This window comes from Euprymna scolopes, chromosome 19, assembly GCF_053919585.1.
Source record: "Euprymna scolopes isolate OS-2025 chromosome 19, ASM5391958v1, whole genome shotgun sequence".
Lineage (NCBI taxonomy): Eukaryota > Metazoa > Mollusca > Cephalopoda > Sepiida > Sepiolidae > Euprymna > Euprymna scolopes.
In genome coordinates this window covers 145,199,941-145,223,849 of record NC_136500.1, presented here as the reverse complement: position 1 = coordinate 145,223,849, position 23,909 = coordinate 145,199,941, and the positions used below count along the sequence as shown (strand labels likewise).

Genomic DNA, 23,909 nt, shown 5'->3' with positions numbered 1-23,909 from the left:
TGTTGTATTGTGTTTTAAGTGGTTGTAAATGTATTTTTTGTGTTCGAATTGGTTTTGTAAGTTGTTATATTTCTCAATGTTCTTTTTGAGTGATTGGTTATGTCAATATTCTTTAGGTGGATGTACCAATGCTCAGTCTGACATCGTCTTCATTTTGGACTCGTCCACTAGTGTTACTGCAGCAAACTTTGAGAAAATGTTAGATTTCATTGTTGATTTTGTATCCGTTGCTGACATAGACAGTGGCAATATGCGATTTGGTGCTGTACTATACAGCACAGATGTGGAAATTCAGTTCAACTTGAATGAGTATAACAGAAAACAAGATATCATAGATGCAGTAAAGAAGATCCAATATGTTTATGGCAGTACAAATACTTTTGGTGGACTCAACGTTATGCGCACTCAAATGTTTACACAACAGAATGGAGACAGACCTTCAGTACCAAATATTGCTATTCTTATCACGGATGGTGTATCAAATGTAAATGCGTTTGATACAATTCCTGAAGCTGAAAAGGTTAGAGCTGACAACATCCTCATCTATGGTATTGGAATTGGATTAGCTGATACTACTGAATTGGGCCAGATTGTATCAGCACCAATTTCTGAGAATATGTTTGTGATCAAGGCCTTCGATGAACTTTCTGTTTTGAAAGAGAAAGTATTTGAGCAGTTTTGTCCAGGTAGATATGAGCATGAATAATATTTCTTTATGATGCTTTTTTTTGCTAATACTGATTTCTTTTAATATTACTGAAATACCCTATGAGCACTGAGATTATTTTATACACAATTTGGACGCCCATGAATCATGGTCATAAACAAAAACGTGTTATTATAATAACGTAAAATGCATAAAGTATTTTCAGAAAATAAACATATGTATTCAAAAATAGCATAGACATTTTACAAGTACGTAAAACATGCGACTAATTTCCCACTACCAACATTTTAAAGACTGCATTCAACGTGTATAAAATCTGTATAAAAAGAAAGATCAATTCAAAGAGAATTTTATAAAAAAATAACAAGTAAAGTATTTAGCACATGTTATGAATATTCATTAGTGTCTTTTAGACAATTTATTTATGCCCCTCCACCCGAAAGGTAATATTAAGGAGTTTGATCTTAAGAATTAACATTTCTAAAATAGTTGGAGCCATGGTAGACTGATCTAAAAAAATGCTTAGACGTTTAAACTAAAAGTTTGAACATTGAATGAAAAGTGATTATCAAGTTTTATACTGTTTGTATAACTACACATACTATATATTTTTGGGATAGACATTCAAAAAATATTATGTCTTAGAAATACATACAGATTTAAACTTCATCAGCCGAAAATTTCATAGATGTTAGTAAAGTAATTTTACATAATTTAACTAGAAACTAACGCTGTTTGATGCAATCGCAGTAATCTCCCATTAAAGAAACTAAGATGATGTTTGATTTAAAAATGTGTCAATTCTAAACTTTGAAAATATTAATCAATGGGCATTTCTATTGAGTAGTTTTTATGTTATGTGACCTTTAACCGATGGTTGAATTTCACCAGATTATTATGCACTTTGAGATTGAATAAAAAATTGTAAATATTTTTCCTTCAAAATACTTTATATACAACATATAATAATTATGATAAGAAAGACACTAATGAATGTAGAGAAGTATTTATATTTTTCTAATATATCTTTTTTCAAGTGAGTGTATGAACATGTGCTTGTATGAATACATTTAACTTTTATAATTTTATAATTGTGCCTATAAACACACATATGTTTCATTGTTCTATTTTCTATAAAGGAGGTGCCATACAACCATCTCGGACACCAGTGATTCGATTTCCGATCACTGCGGTCCCTCCCAGAAGAGGTGAGGTCATTGTATATATTTTATTTACATTTATATGAATGAAAATGTAGACACTATTATCTATCATTATTATAATAATCACACTTCAACAAAAAAGCATTTATATAATAAAGATTGTCATACAAATGTATGAAACATATTATATATAATCAAATGCATTTTGAACCAACTTTTTGATTATATTATGATAAGCAATAACTATAATTAATATGTGAAGGATTGTTTTTTTGTATTTCTTTAAAGTTAGTTATAAACAATACCATAATTCAAGATTCTATCTTTTATTAAAAATTAATAAGTTACTATCTGTTCGTCTCTTGAATGTGCATATTTGTTCTGTTCAATTTGTTGCCATCTGGTCATTGAGAATGTCTTGCGTCTTTGTAGTGCGTGTTTTTTTTTAATTACGCTATAATAAGTAAACATCATCAGTAATATGTTAACGATTGTTTCTTTAGGATGGATTCGACGTTGCCTACAAACGATATCACATATAAATATTATATCTTATATTATAAAATTAATGTGTTAATTTCTGCTCATCAATTAAATGTACAGATCTGTTATCCATAATATTTTGTAATGCAAATGTATTTTCAACTTATCTGATTATAAGTAAGAATGCCTATTTGTAATAGTGTTCTGTTCATATTTGTTGTCGTCTGCTTATTAAGGAAGTCTTGTGCCTTTTCTGTTGCTGTGGTCTTATCGTCCTAATCACTTTATTTTTTGTTTGTGTTGTCATGGTTATAAGATGTACTACCGTCCATTTATTAAAAATATTGAAAAATATCATTACATTAAAAACATACATACGGCAGTGCTTTTTTGCTGAAAACATATTAATATAGTGTTAAAATGTTTGTAATTAATATTGCAATATCTTATCTTCCAATATTAATAGAATCATTGTTTTATCAATGTTTGTTCACGAGTAAAATATTCTAAAATTTTGCGGATTAATCAAAAATGCAGCAAGATGAAATTAAAACTATGGTTTAATATAATATCTTGTTTGAAAAGAAGTTTTATACTGTGTGTTGTATTTTAAGTGGTTTTAAATGTGTTTTTTGTTCCAAATTATTACGATTAATTGCATATCCGTTTCAAATGATTGAAAAAGTGGCAAGCAATAGATGATTCTTGATGGTAATTTGGGAAATATTTCATATTATATACAGTAATTAAATTATTTTTTATTTGTAAAAATATGTATCAATGAGCAAAGTAAATTTTGATTTAAACCATCCTTGTCAGATATTCACTAATCATATTTCAAAAGTTTACTTTTATATGTGAGTATTTTACACAATTTTACTAGAAACTAACGCCGTTTATGCAATGAAAGTAATTTCCCTTTAAACAAACAAAGGTGATATTTGATATATAATCTAATACATTTTGACCAAACATTTTATTATATTATGATAAGCAATAACTATAATTAATATGTGAAGGATTGTTTTTAGTATTTATTTAAAGTTAGTTATAAACAATACCATAATTCAAGATTCTATTTTTTATTGAAAATTAATAAGTTACTATCTGTTCATCTGTTTAATGTACATATTTGTTCCGTTCAATTTGTTGCCGTCTAGTCATTGAGAACGTCTTATGTCTTTGTTGCATGTTTTTTAATTACTCTATAAGTAATTACTAGCAATGATATGTTTACTATTGTTTCTTTAGGATTGATTCGAAGTTGCCTATAAACGATATCATAAGTAAAGATTGTAGCTTATATTATAAAAGTAATGTTTAATTTCTGCTAATCAATTTAATGTACAGATCTGTTATTCATAATTTGCTGTCATGCAAATGTTATTTTCAACCCATCGGATTATAAGTAAGAATGTCTCTTTGTAATAGTGTTCTGTTCATATTTGTTGTCGTTTGCTTATTAAGGAAGTCTTGTGTCTTTGCTGTGATTGTGTTCGTATTGTCTTAATCGCCTTCAGATAATAATTTTCTGTTTGTGTTGTCATGGTACTAAGTTGTAGTACCGTACATTAATTAACAATATTGAAAAATATGAATTGAAGACTTGCATTCAACGTTTTTTTTGCTGAAAACAGTTTCAAATAATGTAAAAATGTTTGTAATCCATAGTAAAATACTTATCTTCCAATAATTATAGAACCATTGTTTTATCAATGTTTGTACCCGTGTAAAATGTTCTAAAAATTTTCGCATTCATAAGAATGGCTGTAAGATGAAATTAGAACTCTGGTTTATTATGTTATCTTCTGTGTTAAGTAGTTTTATATGTTGTGTTGTGTTTTAAGTAATTTTAAATGTGTTTTTTGTGTTCTAAAAGGTTTTGTAAGTTGTTATATTTCTCAATGTTCTCCTTGAGTGATTGGTTATGTCAATATTCTTTAGGTGGATGTACCAATGCTCAGTCTGACATCGTCTTCATTTTGGACTCGTCCACTAGTGTTACTGCTGCAAACTTTGAGAAAATGTTAGATTTCATTGTTGATTTTGTATCCGTTGCTGACATAGACAGTGGCAATATGCGATTTGGTGCTGTACTATACAGCACAGATGTGGAAATTCAGTTCAACTTGAATGAGTATAACAGAAAACAAGATATCATAGATGCAGTAAAGAAGATCCAATATGTTTATGGCAGTACCAATACTTTTGGTGGACTCAATGTTATGCGCACTCAAATGTTTACACAACAGAATGGAGACAGACCTTCAGTACCAAATATTGCTATTCTTATCACGGATGGTGTATCAAATGTAAATGCGTTTGATACAATTCCTGAAGCTGAAAAAGTTAGAGCTGACAACATCCTCATCTATGGTATTGGAATTGGATTAGCTGATACTACTGAATTGGGCCAGATTGTATCAGCACCAATTTCTGAGAATATGTTTGTGATCAAGGCCTTCGATGAACTTTCTGTTTTGAAAGATAAAGTATTTGAGCAGTTTTGTCCAGGTAGATATGAGCATGAATAATATTTCTTTATGATGCGTTTTCTTTGCTAAAAACAAATTGAATTATATTTACATTTCATAATAACTCATATATAATATGCATTGAAAATATACAGGTGTGCTTGTGAATATGTTTGTGTGATTTAAATGTGATTATGAAATATGATACATGAATTAAGATTTCATCAAACAATGTTTATAAATTTTATTGATTCAAACTGCATGTCATAATACTTGGGTGAAACACATTATTCATATTCAACTGTAGTCAACTTTGTCTTTATTCATAATATTAATGTTGCTGAAAAGGCATTTAAAATGGTTTCTCACATTTTTCAGCATATTTATGTGCACAATTATATGTTCTTGAACATTATACATTTTGATATTGTTTACTTGTTTTTATTCTTTTTTATTCTCATGTGATAAATGTATGTTTTCTTTTCTTTAAAAATAATTCACCCTTTAATTCTATGTTTATCTATTTCTCTTATCTATAAACACTCTCTTATTGATAATACACCATTTTCAAATATGGTTTGCAAAGCATTTAATTAAAAATCATGTTATTAATAAGAAATACTATTATTTATAATGATGAAATCACTGGTCAAGTTGATTGAAATGAAAATTATGATAAGTAATTTAAACTCATGGTGAGAATTTCGAAAACATTTTATTATGTAATTATGTAATGATTATTTCTAAACCCGTAAAAATATCTGAAAGAACGAGAATACTGAATTTTAATTCAAATGACCCTTTTAACTTACTCACTAATAATACGTAAATTATGGTTTGATTTAAAATATATGATTATTTAGGAAGCGGTGTCCAAAACTTAATCCCCCTCAAAGACTTCTTGGACATTGAAGATGATTTCATACACAAATTAGACCCATCATAATCGTCACGGTCCCTACACCTTATGATAGGGTAAAGTTTAAAAAACAAACTAATATGTATAAAATATTATAAGATAGATAAATTTCATAGACTTTTTTTGTTGGTAAATTTTAGTTGATATAGACACTTAAGAATCACTGATTTTAACCACAATCCCACAATGATATTCTGGACATACAGCTTTGAAAAAATGCATATGCGTAAATATCTTTAGGGAATTAAAAATACGTTTCAGCATTTTGCTAGTATGTATCACACGTTGTGCACAATGAATAACTATCTTTGGCCATTTAATATACACCTCAATCCAACCATCGAAAAAGCCATATTCAAAGAGTTTGATTCTAAAAAATAATGTTTAAAACAGTTAAAGGTATTGAAAATATATCTACAGAAAACATTATTGATATTTTTATAAGTATTTGCGGATTAAATAGAAACTTTTCTACCATTATGTGTGCGCGCGCGTGCGTGTGTGTGTGTGTGTGTGTGTGTGTGTGTGTGTGTGTGTGTGTGTGTGTGTGTGTGTGCGTGTGTGTGTGTGTGTGTGTGTGTGTGTTGAATAGCTTTTACATGTTTTAAAGACAAGCAATTTCGGTGTTAACCAGCAATCTTCTTTAAAATATGACTATTGGATTTAGTTGACAAAAGATGTTTACAATAAACTCAGGGATAGAATATAAATCAGTGGAAATTTTTAATACTCTTTGTTGAGCAAACTATATGCTGTTAGCATTTAATATAATAGATAATTTGCTAAATTATTACATGTTTTAAAGTTGTAAATAAAATGTTAAGTAGTTTTCAATTTGAAAAGTTTATATACAGGAGCTAATACCTATCATAGTAATGACACTTGAACATATATATGTATATTCGTCTTTTATATTATTCTCTACTACAAGCGAGTAGATGTGCATGTGTTTATGCGCAGACATTTCACTTTTATATACTTGTACATATAAACAGACATAAAGGTGTTTACTTGTTTTTTTCTATAAAGGAGGTGCCATACAACCATCTCGGACACCAGTGATTCGATTTCCAATCACTGCAGTCCCTCCCAGAAGAGGTGAGATCATTGCATATATCTTCTTTACATATCTACAAATGAATATATAAGCAGATACGTCAATAATTATATAAGAATATATAAGCAGATACGTCAATAATTATATGTCACCAAAAAAAAGTACATGATTATAATTATCATAATTGGTTATTTAGAACACTACGTTTGATATCTTGAATAATGATTAATATTAAAATTAAATAACTTCCATTAATATATGCATAATTGGTAACTCTGCAAAACGTGTAATTATAAAAATAAAAAAAGATTCTATAATTCATTGTAGTAAATGAATATTTTGTCCTCTGTTCATCTCTTAAATGCAACAATCTCTTTTTCATGCCAATGCTATTTACACTTTTTATATGTATCAATGCCAATTTTTTATGGTTTTCTGTTCAATTTTGTTGCTGTATCGTAATTAAGAATGTTTTGTGTCTTTGTTATGTCCCTTTTTGTCTTAATTGCATTCAGGTAATATCTTTTCGTTTGTGTTGTCATAGTTTTAAGATGTTCTACCATCTATTTTATTTTACAATAATATGAATAAATATCTCAACATATTTACATTCAGTTTTTTAGCTGAAAATAGTTTAAAATAGTGTGTATTATTTTCACACTGACTTATATTCTGAAATTAATATGATCATTGATTTGTCAATATCTGTTCTTTTATAGATAGGTGTGACATATCACAAATAAGACGAATTAAGGTCAGATATGCTCAAATGAATTTTCAGATACAAATAGAAATAATTAAACAATGTTGTTAAAAAACTGTTTTTTTCCCTTCATGAACTCTTTTTTGAGTCACAAAAATGGTATCGATAAACATTTGTTGAAAAAATAAAAATAACACAAAACTTATGTAAAAAATGTAATTTATCTTCTCTGTTTTATATAGTATATATATATATATATATATATATATATATATATATATATATATATATACTAGCAAAAGTACCCGTCGTTGACTGGGTTCAAAAACAGCCTACAGAAAATGGACTCTGATTTATGAAAGTATGATAGGTTATGAAAAGAAAGGGTTGTAAAGAGATAGCTTTGAATTTGGGGGTATCAAAACCAATGCAAAATATGATGAAAGTAAAAATAAAATAGATAAACCTCATAATTTATTATACCATACCTGTTCACACCGAAACACTTATCACAATATTCTGTGGATCTATATTAAAAAAACCTTGTTAAACTTTGTGACATATTTCCATTCTATGGAGGTCATGCGCGAACGAACACCCCATAATTTTATTATGCTATATTTCTTCAAACTGAAACATTATTATCAAAACTTACGCAGATAGATATGAAAAGTCTTTATTAAAATTTGTGTATATTTCCATTCTATGGAGGCCAAGCGTGAACGCACACCCCACAATTTTATTATATCATCCCTATTTAAGTTAAAACATACTTATCAAAGTATTATTGTGTATATCTATATCAAAAACACTTGTAAACGTTTTTTTTTATTTTTTTTATTTTTTATTTCCATACTTTGTGGACCAAGCGCGTACGCAGCCCCCACAATTTTAATGAATCATCATTATACCAGATCAAACATACCCATTCCTGTGTCTCGATACATCTTCTATCATTATATGTGATCAGCTTTCTATAATAGTCAACCATATAAGAGCCTATTCATGACCAGACACACACACAGACGTTCAACTTTACATATATATATATATATATATATATATATATATATATATATATATATATATGCATATATTCAGTTACATAATACATATATACACATACTTACGAAAATGTAATCAATCATAAATTATTAAATTATTTTTAGCTCAAGCAAAATATAATCACTGAAACACAATTGCAATTGTATAAAAAATGGAATATCTATACAAAAATATTCATAAAGCTCTAATTACTACTAGTATCGGGCACTTTTAAAGAAATATTGGTTTTAAGTTTATTTTATAAGTACATTTAAACTTGTTTATATATATATATATATATATATATATATATATATATATATATATATATATATATATATATATATACTAGCTTTACATACTCGGCATTACAGGTGAAAAACATATTTCCAGGCGGAGGGTTTAGTCAATACTATTTAAGATACACCAAATATCCTAAGTTGTTACGATTTTTCTAAAATGTGATTATAGTTTGGATTTTTGGAAGCATTAAACAAAGTCATCTTCATCTATGAAATTCAAACAGGGAAATAAAATCTCACTGGTTAAAGGGAAATAACTTATCGGTCAAATGAAAACTTACTTCCCTTTTTAAATGCAGCTGATTTGAGTTATATACTAATAATTAAAATAACTTAAATGTAAACTAAATAAAAAAATAAATTAAATAACTTTATATAATATTTCTAAATAGAATATTTAAAACAATTCTATTACTATTTTTTATGAGAAATTTAGAGCCACTTGTTAAAACAGATTTTCTTTAATTTAATATGCAAATTAGATAACGTTTTGAATTATGATTACTTTTGAATAAATTGTATACAGGGTGACCAAAAAAAACGGCCCCAACTCTAATTAGGGCCCGTTTCTTAGTGTTTTGTCCGAATGAAATTAAACTTTGGTCATAACTAGTTTATTATATTCAAAACATCACATCACATCAAAACACCAGGGTCTTTGGCCTTTTTTTCTCCGTTCTACGGCATATGTTCTAGATGGCCTCCATTTAGCTTTTGTTTTTTGGGGGGTCACCCTGTATATCGAAATTATGCAAGAATAAAAGTATAGAAGAATTGGTTTTCAGTATTAAAATCTATTCGTGAATCATCGTATTTTCAGTACATATTAACCAAATTGTGAACAAAAAAGCAACAGGTATACGACTATCTATCTCTTTCTCTCTCTCTCTCTCTCTCTCTCTATATATATATATATATATATATATATATATATATATATATAGAGAGAGAGAGAGAGAGAGAGAGAGAGAGAGAGAAAGAGAGAGAGATGGCGTCAGCATGTCAGATTTTTACTCTTGGCACAGAGATGTGAATAAATGGTCTCGCCTGATGAGGTCAACTTTCGGTATAAGAAAAAATTTATAATTTTACATTCTATGCTGAAACAATTTAATTACTATTTTTTTTTTAATGAGTTTCTAGTGAAAAATAGGATTTTGATATTACCATGATAAGGTTTTTAATAAAATAAAATATTTTTAAGACAACGGAGATACTTAATTTACACTAAAAATGTAAAATATACAAGAGTAGCTACATGTGACCGTTCATGTTAACTTTTGTTTTCAATGGCTGTATATGTTATGTTGCGTTCCAAGTACTTGTGAATGTGTGTTCTGCATTTCAAGTGGTATATATATGTTGCCATATTTCTCAATGTTCTTCTTGGTTGATTGATTATATCGATGTTCTTTAGGTGGATGTACCAATGCTCAGTCTGACATCGTCTTCATTTTGGACTCGTCCACTAGTGTTACTGCAGTAAACTTTGAGAAAATGTTAGATTTCATTGTTGATTTTGTATCCGTTGCTGACATAGACAGTGGCAATATGCGATTTGGTGCTGTACTATACAGCACAGATGTGGAAATTCAGTTCAACTTGAATGAGTATAACAGAAAACAAGATATCATAGATGCAGTAAAGAAGATCCAATATGTTTATGGCAGTACAAATACTTTTGGTGGACTCAATGTTATGCGCACTCAAATGTTTACACAACAGAATGGAGACAGACCTTCAGTACCAAATATTGCTATTCTTATCACGGATGGTGTATCAAATGTAAATGCGTTTGATACAATTCCTGAAGCTGAAAAGGTTAGAGCTGACAACATCTTCATCTATGGTATTGGAATTGGATTAGCTGATACTACTGAATTGGGCCAGATTGTATCAGCACCAATTTCTGAGAATATGTTTATAGTGAACGGTTTCGATGAACTTTCTGTTTTGAAAGATGAAGTATTTGAGCAGTTTTGTCCAGGTAGATATGAGCATGAATAATATCACTTGATGATGCTTTTTAACTTTGCTAAATCAAATCAAATTTCATTTACATTTTAATATTAAACAATATAATATATATAATGAAGTGCATGCATGTGTGCTTGTGAATATGTTAGTGTAATTTAAATGTGATAATGAAATGTGCTACATGAATGAAGATTTCAGCAAACAATGTTTATATATTTATTTAAACTGCATGAAATGTCAGAGATAATTACAATTTTCAATTACTGTATAGGTTTAATGAACTGTTGCTGTTTTATTACAGCTAACATTACGTCATTTTTAAGATGATATCATTGTAAAAGCATTTTAAGAATGACTTCTTTAATTCTCAATCTATTAATGCATACACATTTTTTGTATATTTTGTTTACGTTTTAATGATTCTATGCTTTCTCATTTAATTTATTCTCTCTCTTTTAATTTATTCTTTCAATATGATAAATGTTTTCTTATTATAATATTCTTTTACAATCGATTTCTGTCTCTATCCTTCTTCAACTACTTGTTTCAATTGTACATACACTATCAGGAATAATATCTGATTTTCAAAATCCTAAGCGTGTTCAAGTGTGAATTGTAATAAGCAACTCAAGAATCATGGTGGAATTTATGAGATAATTTAAAGTATTTGAGCAGTTTTGTCCACATAGATACGAGTATAACTATTATTACCGCTAAAAACAAATCGATTAATATTTACATTTTTTTATGTGTAATATATTATATTGCTATTAACACAGTATATATGTTAATAAGTGTGCAGGCCTGCTTGTGAATATGCTTGTGTAATTAAATGTGATTATGAAATATGCTACACGAATGAAGATTTCATCAATTAATTTTAATAAACATGTTTTATTTAAAATGCATGACAAGATAATTTCAATTTTCAAGTACAATTATTATTGTTACATTAAAGTTAACATTGACTTTATTTGTAATTAGATGATTTCTTATAAACATTGTAAATACATTTTTAAAATGATTTCCAAGATATTTTAAACTTGTTGATAGATAAAATTATACTTAATAATTTTCTTAGATTTTAAGGACGATTTGCATTCTTATTCTCATCTATTCTCATCACTGTGATAAATGTGTTTGCTTTGATTGTAACTGTCTTTTACAATACCTTTTTTTTCTATCATTTTTAACTACTCCTTTAAATTGTAAATACTTGATTGGGCAAATATTCCATTTGCTAAATTCTAAGCGTATTTCACATGTAAATTGAAATAAGCAATTCATAACTAATGGTTAAAATACTGAAAGTATTATATGTTATAAACACCAATTAAGTTATTTTTATTACTCGAATTAAAGAGATTGCTTCATTTTTTTAAAACGAGCTTTGCCACTTATTGACTAATTATGTGCTGATAGGGATCAATTTTCATATATGAGTATTTGGGGTCTAATTTCTAAAATTAAACATATTTAAAACACGTCTTAGGCGTTGAAGATTATTTTATACAAGATTTAGAAACATATGAATCGACAGTGGCAAGATAAAATGTGACACATTTTAAAAAAAGATACATTGTATAAAACATTTTCAGAGAATTAAAAACTTCATAGACTCTTATATGTATGTGATGTATAATATAGACACTTTATGCTCGTACATAAATAGATAATGTTTGCCGAGCAGCTTTTATATTATGTGTTTTCAATTAAAAGTGCAATTTAAGAAACTATTTCACACTTTCATATTTTGTAATAAACGATGCATAATTTTCTTTAAAATATTTTAACAGCAGAGATACTAATTATCATATCAAAGATACTAGTGAATATAGTGGCACATTTATTTTTTCCTGGTGTGTCTTGCTTCAAGTGAGTAGATGGGCATGTGGTTGTATGGATACATTTAACTTTTATATAATTGCAAATATAAACAGATATATAGATGTTGATATGTTTTATTTTCTATAAAGGAGGTGCCATACAACCATCTCTGACACCAGTGATTCGATTTCCAATCACTGCAGTTCCTCCTAAAAGAGGTGAGATCATTGCATATATATTTTCTTTACACTTATATGAATATAAAACTAACACCTAAACATTATTATTACATCATTTATACTTAAAAAATATACCTTAATATAATTAATATTGTTTTTATAACCAATAATGGTTAATATTATAATAAAATAAATTTTTGACCATATTTTTATTTATGCAAATTATTATAAGTAATAAGTTATTATGTTTAACATTGTAATTATATGATGTATTCAAATTTGCTTACAAATAATTGAATTATTAAATATTATACCATTCATCGTAATATATATATATGATATTTTCTGTTAATTTCTTAAATGTACAGATTGGTTGTCATTAGAGTTTTACATCGAAAATGTTATTTTAAACTAATCTAATTATAGATTTGGAATTAATGTTTAATAGTGTTTTTGTTTATTTTTTTTCTGTCACTGCCGTTGTGGCTTGGTCTCATTCTTTCTTTTCTTCAATACCTTTCTGTTCGTGTTATCATTGTTCTAAGATGCCCTGACGTCTATATATTTACTATAGTATGGAATAAAATGTTAATATAGTTAAATTAACATTCAATTGTTTCTATAAAAAAAAAAACGGAATAAAATAGTGTGAAATTTATATTGTTATTAAAATGATGATTAAAATTCTAATATTAATAGTACCAAAGTTTCGTAAGTTTATATTCATGTATAAAATTTTATAAAACATTTTCCACAAACAAATGAGAGAAATACAGCAAGATGAAATTTAGAACAGCAACTGTATATGTTTTGTTTTGTTTTTAAGTGGTTATATATGTCATGTTATGTCTCAAGTGGTTGTAAATGTGTGTTTGTGTTCTAAGTATATTTTTCAATGTTCTTTTTGAGTGATTGGTTATGTCAATATTATTTAGGTGGATGTACCAATGCTCAGTCTGACATCATCTTCATTTTGGACTCGTCCACTAGTGTTACTGCAACAAACTTTGAGAAAATGTTAGATTTCATTGTTGATTTTGTATCTGTTGCTGACATAGACAGTGGCAATATGCGATTTGGTGCTGTACTATACAGCACAGATGTGGAAATTCAGTTCAACTTGAATGAGTATAACAGAAAACAAGATATCATAGATGCAGTAAAGAAGATCCAATATGTTTATGGCAGTACAAATACTTTTGGTGGACTCAACGTTATGCGCACTCAAATGTTTACACAACAGAATGGAGACAGACCTTCAGTACCAAATATTGCTATTCTTATCACGGATGGTGTATCAAATGTAAATGCGTTTGATACAATTCCTGAAGCTGAAAAGGTTAGAGCTGACAACATCTTCATCTATGGTATTGGAATTGGATTAAAAGACACGACTGAATTGGGCCAGATTGTATCAGCACCAATTTCTGAGAATATGTTTGTGGTGAACGGTTTCGAAGAACTTTCTGTTTTGAAAGATGAAGTATTTGAGCAGTTTTGTCCAGGTAGATATGAGCATGAAGCTTTTTCTTTGCTAAAGCAAATTCAATTGGATTTATGTAATAACAATAATAAACAATGTAATAAATATAATGAAGTGTATGCAGGTGTGCATGTGAATATGCTTGTGTAATTTAAATGTGATAATGAAATACGCTTTCTGAATAATATCATCACACCATGTTTATAAATGATGTTTATTAAAACTGCATACAATATCAAAGATTATTACAATTTTCAATTACTGTCTTGGTTTAATGAACTGTTGCTGTTTTATTACAGCTAACATTACGTCATTTTTAAGATGATATTATTTACCAAACATTACAAAAACATTTTAACAATGACTTCTTTAATTCTTTAATCTATTTTAGTAATACATACACATTTTTTGTATATTTTTGTTTACGTTTTAATGATTCTATGCTTTCTCTTTTAATTTATTCTCTCTCTTTTAATTTATTCTTTCAATATGATAAATGTTTTCTTATTCTTATAATATTCTTTTACAATCGATTTCTGTCTCTATCCTTCTTCAACTACTTGTTTCAATTGTACATACACTATCAGGAATAATATCTGATTTTCAAAATCCTAAGCGTGTTCAAGTGTGAATTGTAATAAGCAACTCAAGAATCATGGTGGAATTTATGAGATAATTTAAAGTATTTGAGCAGTTTTGTCCACATAGATACGAGTATAACTATTATTACCGCTAAAAACAAATTGAATAATATTTACATGTTTTTATGTGTAATATATTATATTGCTATTAACACAGTATATATATTGATAAGTGTGCAGGCCTGCTTGTGAATATGCTTGTGTAATTAAATGTGATTATGAAATATGCTACACGAATGAAGATTTCATCAATTAATTTTAATAAACATGTTTTATTTAAAATGCATGACAAGATAATTTCAATTTTCAATTACAGCTATTGTTGTTACATTTAAGTTAGCATTGATTTATTTGTAATTAGATGGTTTCTTATAAGCATTGTAAATACATTTTTAAAATGATTTCCATGATATTTTTAGCAAACAATGAAAAAGAATATATTTAATAATTTTTATTTTACATTTTTATGACCAACTACTTATTCATTCTAATCTATTCTCATCGCTGTGATAAGTATGTTGGCTATGATTGTAACTGTCTTTTACAATACATTTTTTTCTATCTGTCTTTAACTATTTCATCAACTGTTAATACTTGATCAGGAATAATATTTCATTTATTAAATTCTAAGCGTTTTTAACTGGACATTTTAATAGGCCAATCCAAGGCTAATGTTTAAAATTTTGAAAGTGTTATTTATATATATATATATATATATATATATATATATATATATATATATATATATATATAAAATTTTGAAAGTGTTATTTATATATATATATAAAAGGCAAAACAGGCACGTGAGTTTTTGTATGTTCAACAAAGGCTTTTTTGCCAGGCTTCTCGGCGGAAGGGTGGGGGGTTTACTATATCTTACAACTGTTTACATACCCCATAGATCATAATATGTATGATTTGCAAACGCACGTTGCATCTAGATTTATTTACATCGACCTTTACAAAATTCTTGCTATTTCGGCCCCTCTTTTGTTCGTTTGGCTTTTTCGTATAAAAGCAAAACTAATTTGAAGCTAAGACATTGTTCCCAGCAATCACACCGGGAACGTCCAGAAAGTAATCAGCTTTTGATCAATGCGGAGGAAACTCCTTATATCAGACGATTGTTATTCAATCCTGTTTTTATGGTGAGCTGGTTTCCTCCTGCCTCAACATCTTAGGGAAACAAAACCAGCCAAAGTTGAGAAAACAAACCCCAAAAAACTGTCCCGCAGTAAAAGTTAACTGCGCTATTTTTATTTGACCTCATTAAACGCGCGCACCTGTCAATTCCGTTTTTAATACTTAAATAAATTCAAACGTGTTTCAGTTACTCTTTCTTGCTGGCTGAGCGGGTAACATGTCAGGGTTTTTTTCACACTTTATTTTCCACCTTCGCCTCAAGGCTTTGGGTTTGATCCTACCTACCTACCAAAGCTTTTTTTAACCATCCCTCTCCAATACACACATCTACAAACACCCGGGCAACGATTTTTTTAAAGAAGTTTTAACGTTTTTTTTTTAATATAATATTTAAACAGGGTTATTACTTCGCTTATTCTTTTGGTTTTATTTACCCCATAACCCCGCCCCAACACACACACACACCTCTAAACACCCGGGAAACGCCGGGATTCTCGCTAGTATGTTATAAATAACAATTAATTTTTTTTTAATTAGCAAAAATACTCGCATTAATGAGAATGCTGAAAATTTTTTAACGAACTTTGTCATTTATTGACTAATAATGTGTTAATAGAGATCGACTTTCACATATGAGTATTTGGGGCGTTATTTCCAAAATTTAACATTCCTTAAACACTACTCGGGCATTAAATATCATTTTATGACGACAAAAAATGGGTCAGAACTTTTACCTGATCTTCTTCTCTTGCCTCAACAGTCATATTCTTCTCTTCTTCACAAAAGAACAATTACATTCGTCTGTGATGGGATGCAAGCCTCTTACATGGCAGGCATCCGGTCGACAAGAACATTTTATGGACTTTTCACTCCTGTAATGCGTCTGCACATATAAGGGTCACGCAGCGTCCACTTGGAGTCTTCACCCAGACACGATTGCCCACATCTATTCTGCTGCTGTTTGGGCTTGTCTGGAGAGAGTGCATCGATCCCCTTCAGTTGAATGCAGTAGCAATGAATCAGGTTAGCTGGGGCAATCAGTGGCGACACATCATCGTTAGGGGTAACATTTTACCAACAGACTACTTCCACTATGTGTTTCTTTCCCACAATTTGCTTCACACTCCATTGCTGGAGGAGATATATGTACAATGAAAGTGCAGTCAGAGTCTTCATTTATCCAGAAAGTCCTCAAAAACCCTGCTGCAGAATACTGTATCATTGTCAAGGAGTATTTCTGCCTGCGCTCCATACTTGCAACACAAAACTTCTAGGTGGCTGATAATACTTGCCGCATCCTTTTGTCTAAAATGATGCCAAATAGAGAACCTCGTGGGCCCACAGTCAATGAGCAACAGATATTGTTTGCCTTGGTAGTAGGTTACATCCATTCCCATTCAGAACCAAGTGTCGCTAACGTCTAATTTCCCTTTTTTGCCAAAGTGTGGGTCAATCGACCGGCATTTTTCACAATATCTAAGCACAGCCCTAACCAACACTCTGAGTATCGTGGGATCCACATGTTTGACAAAGTATAACGTTCATCTTATGCCAGGGTGGCCACTTTGGCGATGGACAGATTCATCCAGTCAAAGTCATACTTACTTGGTGACACGGCTCCTGCACAGTACAAAGGTTCAACTGCTCTTTTGATGAGATCAAGCCATCGCTGTGGTATTCTCGTTAGAGCATTAGCTTGGTTATCTTCTGATCTCATTTGCATCTATGGACAGTTTATATTCCTTGACCAAACTTGTGAGCACATCAAGTTGCCGTCTACTCAGTATTTCACTCGCTGCTTTAGTGTACACCCTACCCTTCCCTGTGAGGTTGACAGTAATCAATTTGTGCACACAGGCAGAGTTGCTTCTCATATGAATGCCATGTTCATCACTTTTAGAACAGCATCGAGCTCCACCAGATTTATATGCTGCGTATCTCTTTCCTTTCGCAACCAGTTTGCGTTCTCCACAGCGGCTCCATTGTGCTCCAGCAATACTCCAGTTGTTAAGGAGCTTGCATCAACTCACTCATTAATCCACATACCACTTTCCTCATACAGAGTCTTCTTGGTGCACTCTTGCAACAATCTCTTCAATCGGTGTTAAAGGATTGTCAGTCGCCTTGTCATCTAAGCCTTTTGTCACATCCACTACTCTCCTTTTAATGAATGCTGCAGCCACCCTGAGCCACTTAACCACTGGGAAGTGCCCAACTAACTTTCCACAAAATGAGAACACACTTCATTGGGTAAGAATACGAGGTACGCTGGGGACCTCATTCTCTTGTTCCCATACCAGACTACTGGCTTTTTCCCAAACTGATAGGCCAAGCATTCCTGCACCATTCTGCTAATCCAAAATCAGCCAAATGTTGTCTCACTTTAGTTGCAGAAACCACATCCTCGTTGATAAACACATTGTCAATGTACGTTGATGCTGCCTGCCAGATATTGTTCTTCCTTGAGAGTGTAGCTTCAACAATAGGTCGCATGCCGGATGGTGCTACATTGAGCCCGAAAACCATGCGCGTTAGGCAGTACTTCTTTCCTTTGAAGATCACAGTCTGGTATGGCCACAGGGATTTATGCATACGCACTTGTAGATGTGCCCTTCAAAGGTCAAATAATGACACATTGAAACCTTTTCTCTTCCATTCTCTTAGCTTTTGTGCATAGACATTGGCATGTGCCGTGTAGGCCTCGATGTGTTCATTCAGCTCACGAAAGTCCAACACTGGGAGCACCTTGGACTTATTCCCTTGGAAAACGGCCATAAATAGAATCAGGTCTTTCAGGGGACCAAGCTCTTCCTCAGAATAGGGAAGTAGCCATCCATCACTCCACTACGTTTCCGATTCATGATGATACTCCTATCGAACTTGGTTGAACATCAAATACTCTGGTACTTTATTGGTAAGTCCATTGGGTGGCTAATTACTTGACCATTTCCATGACACTGTCCAAGCTTTGATTTGCTCACTGAACTCAGCACTGATCTGGTTTCTCTATTCTGATCGTGGCATAGGCACAAAGCTCCATTTTAGCAAAACTGAATCGGGTTATGTGAACTCCACCCAACATTTTGATTATATCTATTCTGATTAACATATCAAAGCCCAATAATGGTGTATCCATGATCAGACATCAACTTTCATAGGGCTTGCATCTTCTATTGCCAAAGTGATAGTCCTGACACCCTTGCTGTCGAGGATTTCACCATCGACTGTTAGGACCTCCGATACTGACTGACTTTAGGTGCCACACAATGATTCCATCACAAGAGATTGAGAGAATCTAGAATCTACCAGCACCATGTGCTTCTTGTCATTAACAATGATCTCCATCACAGGGAGCGCCTATTTTAATTTGACTGGGGAGAGAGTGGTGCTGACGTCTCACCCCTGTTCCCATTTCCTGGACATTCTCTTGCTAGGTGCCTTGTTTTGTTGCAAGAAAAATAGCGCATAGTTGATCTATCTCTCTGATTGCTTCCACTATTGAGCTGCATGCAGTTTCTGGCCAGATGGTTTGGGCCCCAACATCTGAAGCAGGTGTTGGCGTGTGTGTATGGGGGCTGTCTAGTTTGCACCGCAGCGGCAAGATCCTCATCCCTGTTGTCCACCAACATGGCGCATGCTCTTTCGAGCAGTTCTTTTAATGATATGGTATCCGGTCTAATTGATGACCGCAAAAGTCCCCTGGCATGGTATGGTAGCCCACTAATAAAGGCACTTTTTATCCAGCATTCTGGTGGCATTTTGCCCACTAGCCATGCTAGCTGTTGCAAGTCTATCAGAAACTTGTCTACAGTTTCTCCCGGACATAGGTGACAAGTGGTGAATTGTTTGAAGGTCGCAAATGGGTCCATTCTATAGGTTTTAAAAGGGCATGTTTAATTTCCTCAATGTTATTATGCTGTACTTTCAAGAGCTGCCGATATGTTTCAAGCTGCACCCTTCAATCTCAGTGGCAGGACTCATTCCACCTTGGTCATTTTGCATAGCTCATGACAACTCCAGGTCCTCCAACAACTCCATTATTGGAGTGTCTGTCACTGTGCCACTAAATTCGGGGATGAGCTGAATGTAAAAATGTCTTAATATCATACTGATGGTGCCGAAATAGCTTGAAGATAATAAAAAGGGTCAAAATTTTTCCTCACTCGTCTTTCATTACCCACGTAATCAACAGTCACATTCTTCTCTTCTTAACAAAATCACAATTACGTCCGATCGTGTCAACAAGATTACATTCCGTCACTCTCGTAAAAAAAAGTCGTTATATACATTTACTTTTAATCTCGGCGATATTACAATTTGTATATCTCTCTTTTCTTTATACTCGACGGATTCCAGGTTCGAATGAGAACGGTTCTTTTGTGAATCCTATTTTGTCAACTGCAGAACCAACGGATTATTGTTCAGTTCCACTAAAAAATTTAGACGCCTCTGACTCTACAGTGAAAAGATAGCATGGTGTCGGGTTTAAAAAAGATATATAAAATATTTTCCAGAGGATAAAAACTTCATAGACTTTTCATTGTAAGTGGAGTATAATATGGATGCTGTAATGCTATTGATATTCATCCCATACATAATATTTCAGGGAATCAATTGACTAACAAACATATATGCATAAAACATTTTGGAAATATATAAAAACAATGTGTAACAGCAGAGAATTTCAAAAACGTTTTATTAAGTAGTCTTACATAATTTCAATGTAGAGAACTGTAGTTTAAGCAGTTCTTATAAAAGAAAATATTGTGATGTTTGATTTTCAAATGATATAAACAATAAAAGTTAGGACTAGAGATACATCAATAGATGATCTCTACCAAGCAGATTTTATATTATGTAGCATTTCATTGGTTGTGGGATGAAGCTAATATTGCATACTTTCATATTGTGTATTAAATGATAAACAATTTTTCTTTAAAATATTTAAACAGCAGGGATACTAACAATAAATAGTGAATGTTTATTGCCATATTTATTGCTTTCTTAATGTGTTTTGCTTCGAGTGAGTAGTGTTTGTATTAATACATTTAATTTTTCTATAATTGTGCATATAAACAGATATATAGATGTTGATATGTTTTATTTTCTATAAAGGAGGTGCCATACAACCATCTCGGACACCAGTGATTCGATTTCCAATCACTGCAGTCCCTCCTAAAAGAGGTGAGATCATTGCATATATATTTTCTTTACAGTTATACGAATGAAAATATACTCACTATTCTGTATCATTACAATAATTATACTTCAATAAAAATAGTACATTAATATAATAAAAATTGTTATTATACCCGACCATGAAAGAATATTATAATTAAATATATTTTAAACCATATTATAATTTATGCTAATAATAATTATAATAAGCAATAACTGTCATTAATATGTTAAGCATTGTAATTTTAGAATCAATTCGAAAGTTGATTATAAATAATATAATAATTAAATGTTACATCATTCATTGATAATGTATTGCTATTTTCTGTTAATCTCTTAAATGTACGGATTAGTTGTTAATAATTTATTGCATTAAAAATGTTATTTTCAACTAATCTAATTATAAGTTTAATGTTAAATCGTGTTCTGTACATTTTCTTGCTGTCATTGTTGTTGAGAATGTTTTGTGTCTCTTTTTCTCGTCTTTCTTCTCGCAAATACCTTTCAGTTTGTGTTGTCATAATTCTAAGACATTCTAACGTTTATATGTTTAAAATAGTATCGAAACAAATTTACGTATATTTAAAATAAACATTCAATTTTGTTTCTGTCAATTGTGATTGACAATGTATTGTGTCTTTCTTACGTTCTTTCTATATCTAAATATCTTTCTATTCCTCTGATTATTGTTCTAAGATGTTACAACGTTTTTCTGTTTATAATAACATGAAAAACGATTTCAATGTATTTAATTTACACTTCATTTTTTTCTGATAATAAATTAAAATAGTGTTAATTCTATGTGATTATTAAAATGATGATTAAAATTCCAATATTAATAGTACCATAGTTTTCTCAATTTGTATTCGTGTATAAAATGTTCTTAAATTTTCCCCAAGGCAAAGGGAAAATACAGCAATATGAAATTTAGAACACTGATTGTATATGTTTTCTTATGTTCAGTGGTTATATATGTCATGTTATGTCTCAAGTGGTTGTAAATGTGCGTTTGTGTTCAAAGTATATTTTTCAATGTTCTTTTTGAGTGATTGGTAATGTCAATATTATTTAGGTGGATGTACCAATGCTCAGTCTGACATCATCTTCATTTTGGACTCGTCCACTAGTGTTACTGCAGTAAACTTTGAGAAAATGTTAGATTTCATTGTTGATTTTGTATCCGTTGCTGACATAGACAGTGGCAATATGCGATTTGGTGCTGTACTATACAGCACAGATGTGGAAATTCAGTTCAACTTGAATGAGTATAACACAAAACAAGATATCATAGATGCAGTAAAGAAGATCCAATATGTTTATGGCAGTACAAATACTTTTGGTGGACTCAACGTTATGCGCACTCAAATGTTTACACAACAGAATGGAGACAGACCTTCAGTACCAAATATTGCTATTCTTATCACGGATGGTGTATCAAATGTAAATGCGTTTGATACAATTCCTGAAGCTGAAAAGGTTAGAGCTGACAACATCTTCATCTATGGTATTGGAATTGGATTAAAAGACACTACTGAATTGGGCCAGATTGTATCAGCACCAATTTCTGAGAATATGTTTATAGTGAACGGCTTCGATGAACTTTCTGTTTTGAAAGATGAAGTATTTGAGCAGTTTTGTCCAGGTAGATATGAGCATGAATAATATCACTTGATTATGCTTTTTATCTTTGCTAAATCAAATCAAATTTCACTTACATTTTCATATTAAACAATATAATATAACGAAGTGTAAGCAGGTGTGCTTGTGAATATGCTTGTGTAATTTAAATGTGATAATGAAATATACTACATGAATGAACATTTCAGCAAACAATATTTATAAATAATTGTTATTGTAACTGCATGAAACGTCCGAATAATTCCAACTTTTAATTACAGTTTGTTTTTAATGAACTGTATTTTGAAACCTATTGATAGAAAAAATTACAATTAATAATGTTCTGTTTTTCAATTTTAATGATTCTATGCTTTCTTATTCTAATCTATTCTCATCAATGCGATAAATGTTTTGAAATTATTGTAACTTTCTTTTGCAATAATTTTGTCTCTTGGTCCTTCTTCAACTACTTCCTCTTACTGCATACTCGATCAGATATAATATCGACTTTGCACAATTCTAAGCGTTTTAAATGGAATTTGCAAAAGGGAGGGCTCATAGTGCAATTGATGAGACAATTTAAAGCATTTAACCAGTATTTTCCAGATAGATATGAGCATGACTAATATTACTTGATGAGGCTCTTCTCTTTCTTTGCTAAAACAAATCCAATTTCATTTATGTTTTATAATAACTAATATATAATATATATTGAAGAATATGCAGGTGTGCTTGTGAACATGCTTGTGTAATTTAAATGTGATTATGAAATTTGTTACATGAATGAAAATTACATCAAACAATTTTAATTAATATTTTTTAAACTGCATGACATTATAAAAAGAATTACAATTTTCAATTACAGTTTGTGTTAAATGAACTATTGTTTCTCAATTAAAGTAAACATTAACTTTGTTTGTAATATATATTCCTTATAAACACTGTAAATACAGTTAAGGAATGATTTCTCGTTTCTAACATTTTGATGGATACAATAATAATTAATACTTTCTTCACAACATACTGACCTTATGCCTTTTTATTCTAATCTG

The 23,909-nt window shown here is 30.5% G+C and overlaps 1 protein-coding gene across 1 annotated transcript in view; it reads left to right on the top strand.

Moving 5' to 3' along the window:
- The window catches only part of LOC145240384 (uncharacterized), a 569,837-nt gene that overhangs the window by 237,065 nt on the left and 308,863 nt on the right, over window positions 1–23,909 (top strand). Inside the window, exons 50-58 of the mRNA XM_080103965.1 lie at window positions 117–686; window positions 4,258–4,827; window positions 6,736–6,804; window positions 10,230–10,799; window positions 12,766–12,834; window positions 13,731–14,300; window positions 18,125–18,325; window positions 21,178–21,246; window positions 22,313–22,882. Coding sequence (XP_079960091.1) covers window positions 117–686; window positions 4,258–4,827; window positions 6,736–6,804; window positions 10,230–10,799; window positions 12,766–12,834; window positions 13,731–14,300; window positions 18,125–18,325; window positions 21,178–21,246; window positions 22,313–22,882 — 3,258 coding nt within the window. The remainder of the gene's footprint in view (window positions 1–116; window positions 687–4,257; window positions 4,828–6,735; window positions 6,805–10,229; window positions 10,800–12,765; window positions 12,835–13,730; window positions 14,301–18,124; window positions 18,326–21,177; window positions 21,247–22,312; window positions 22,883–23,909) is intronic.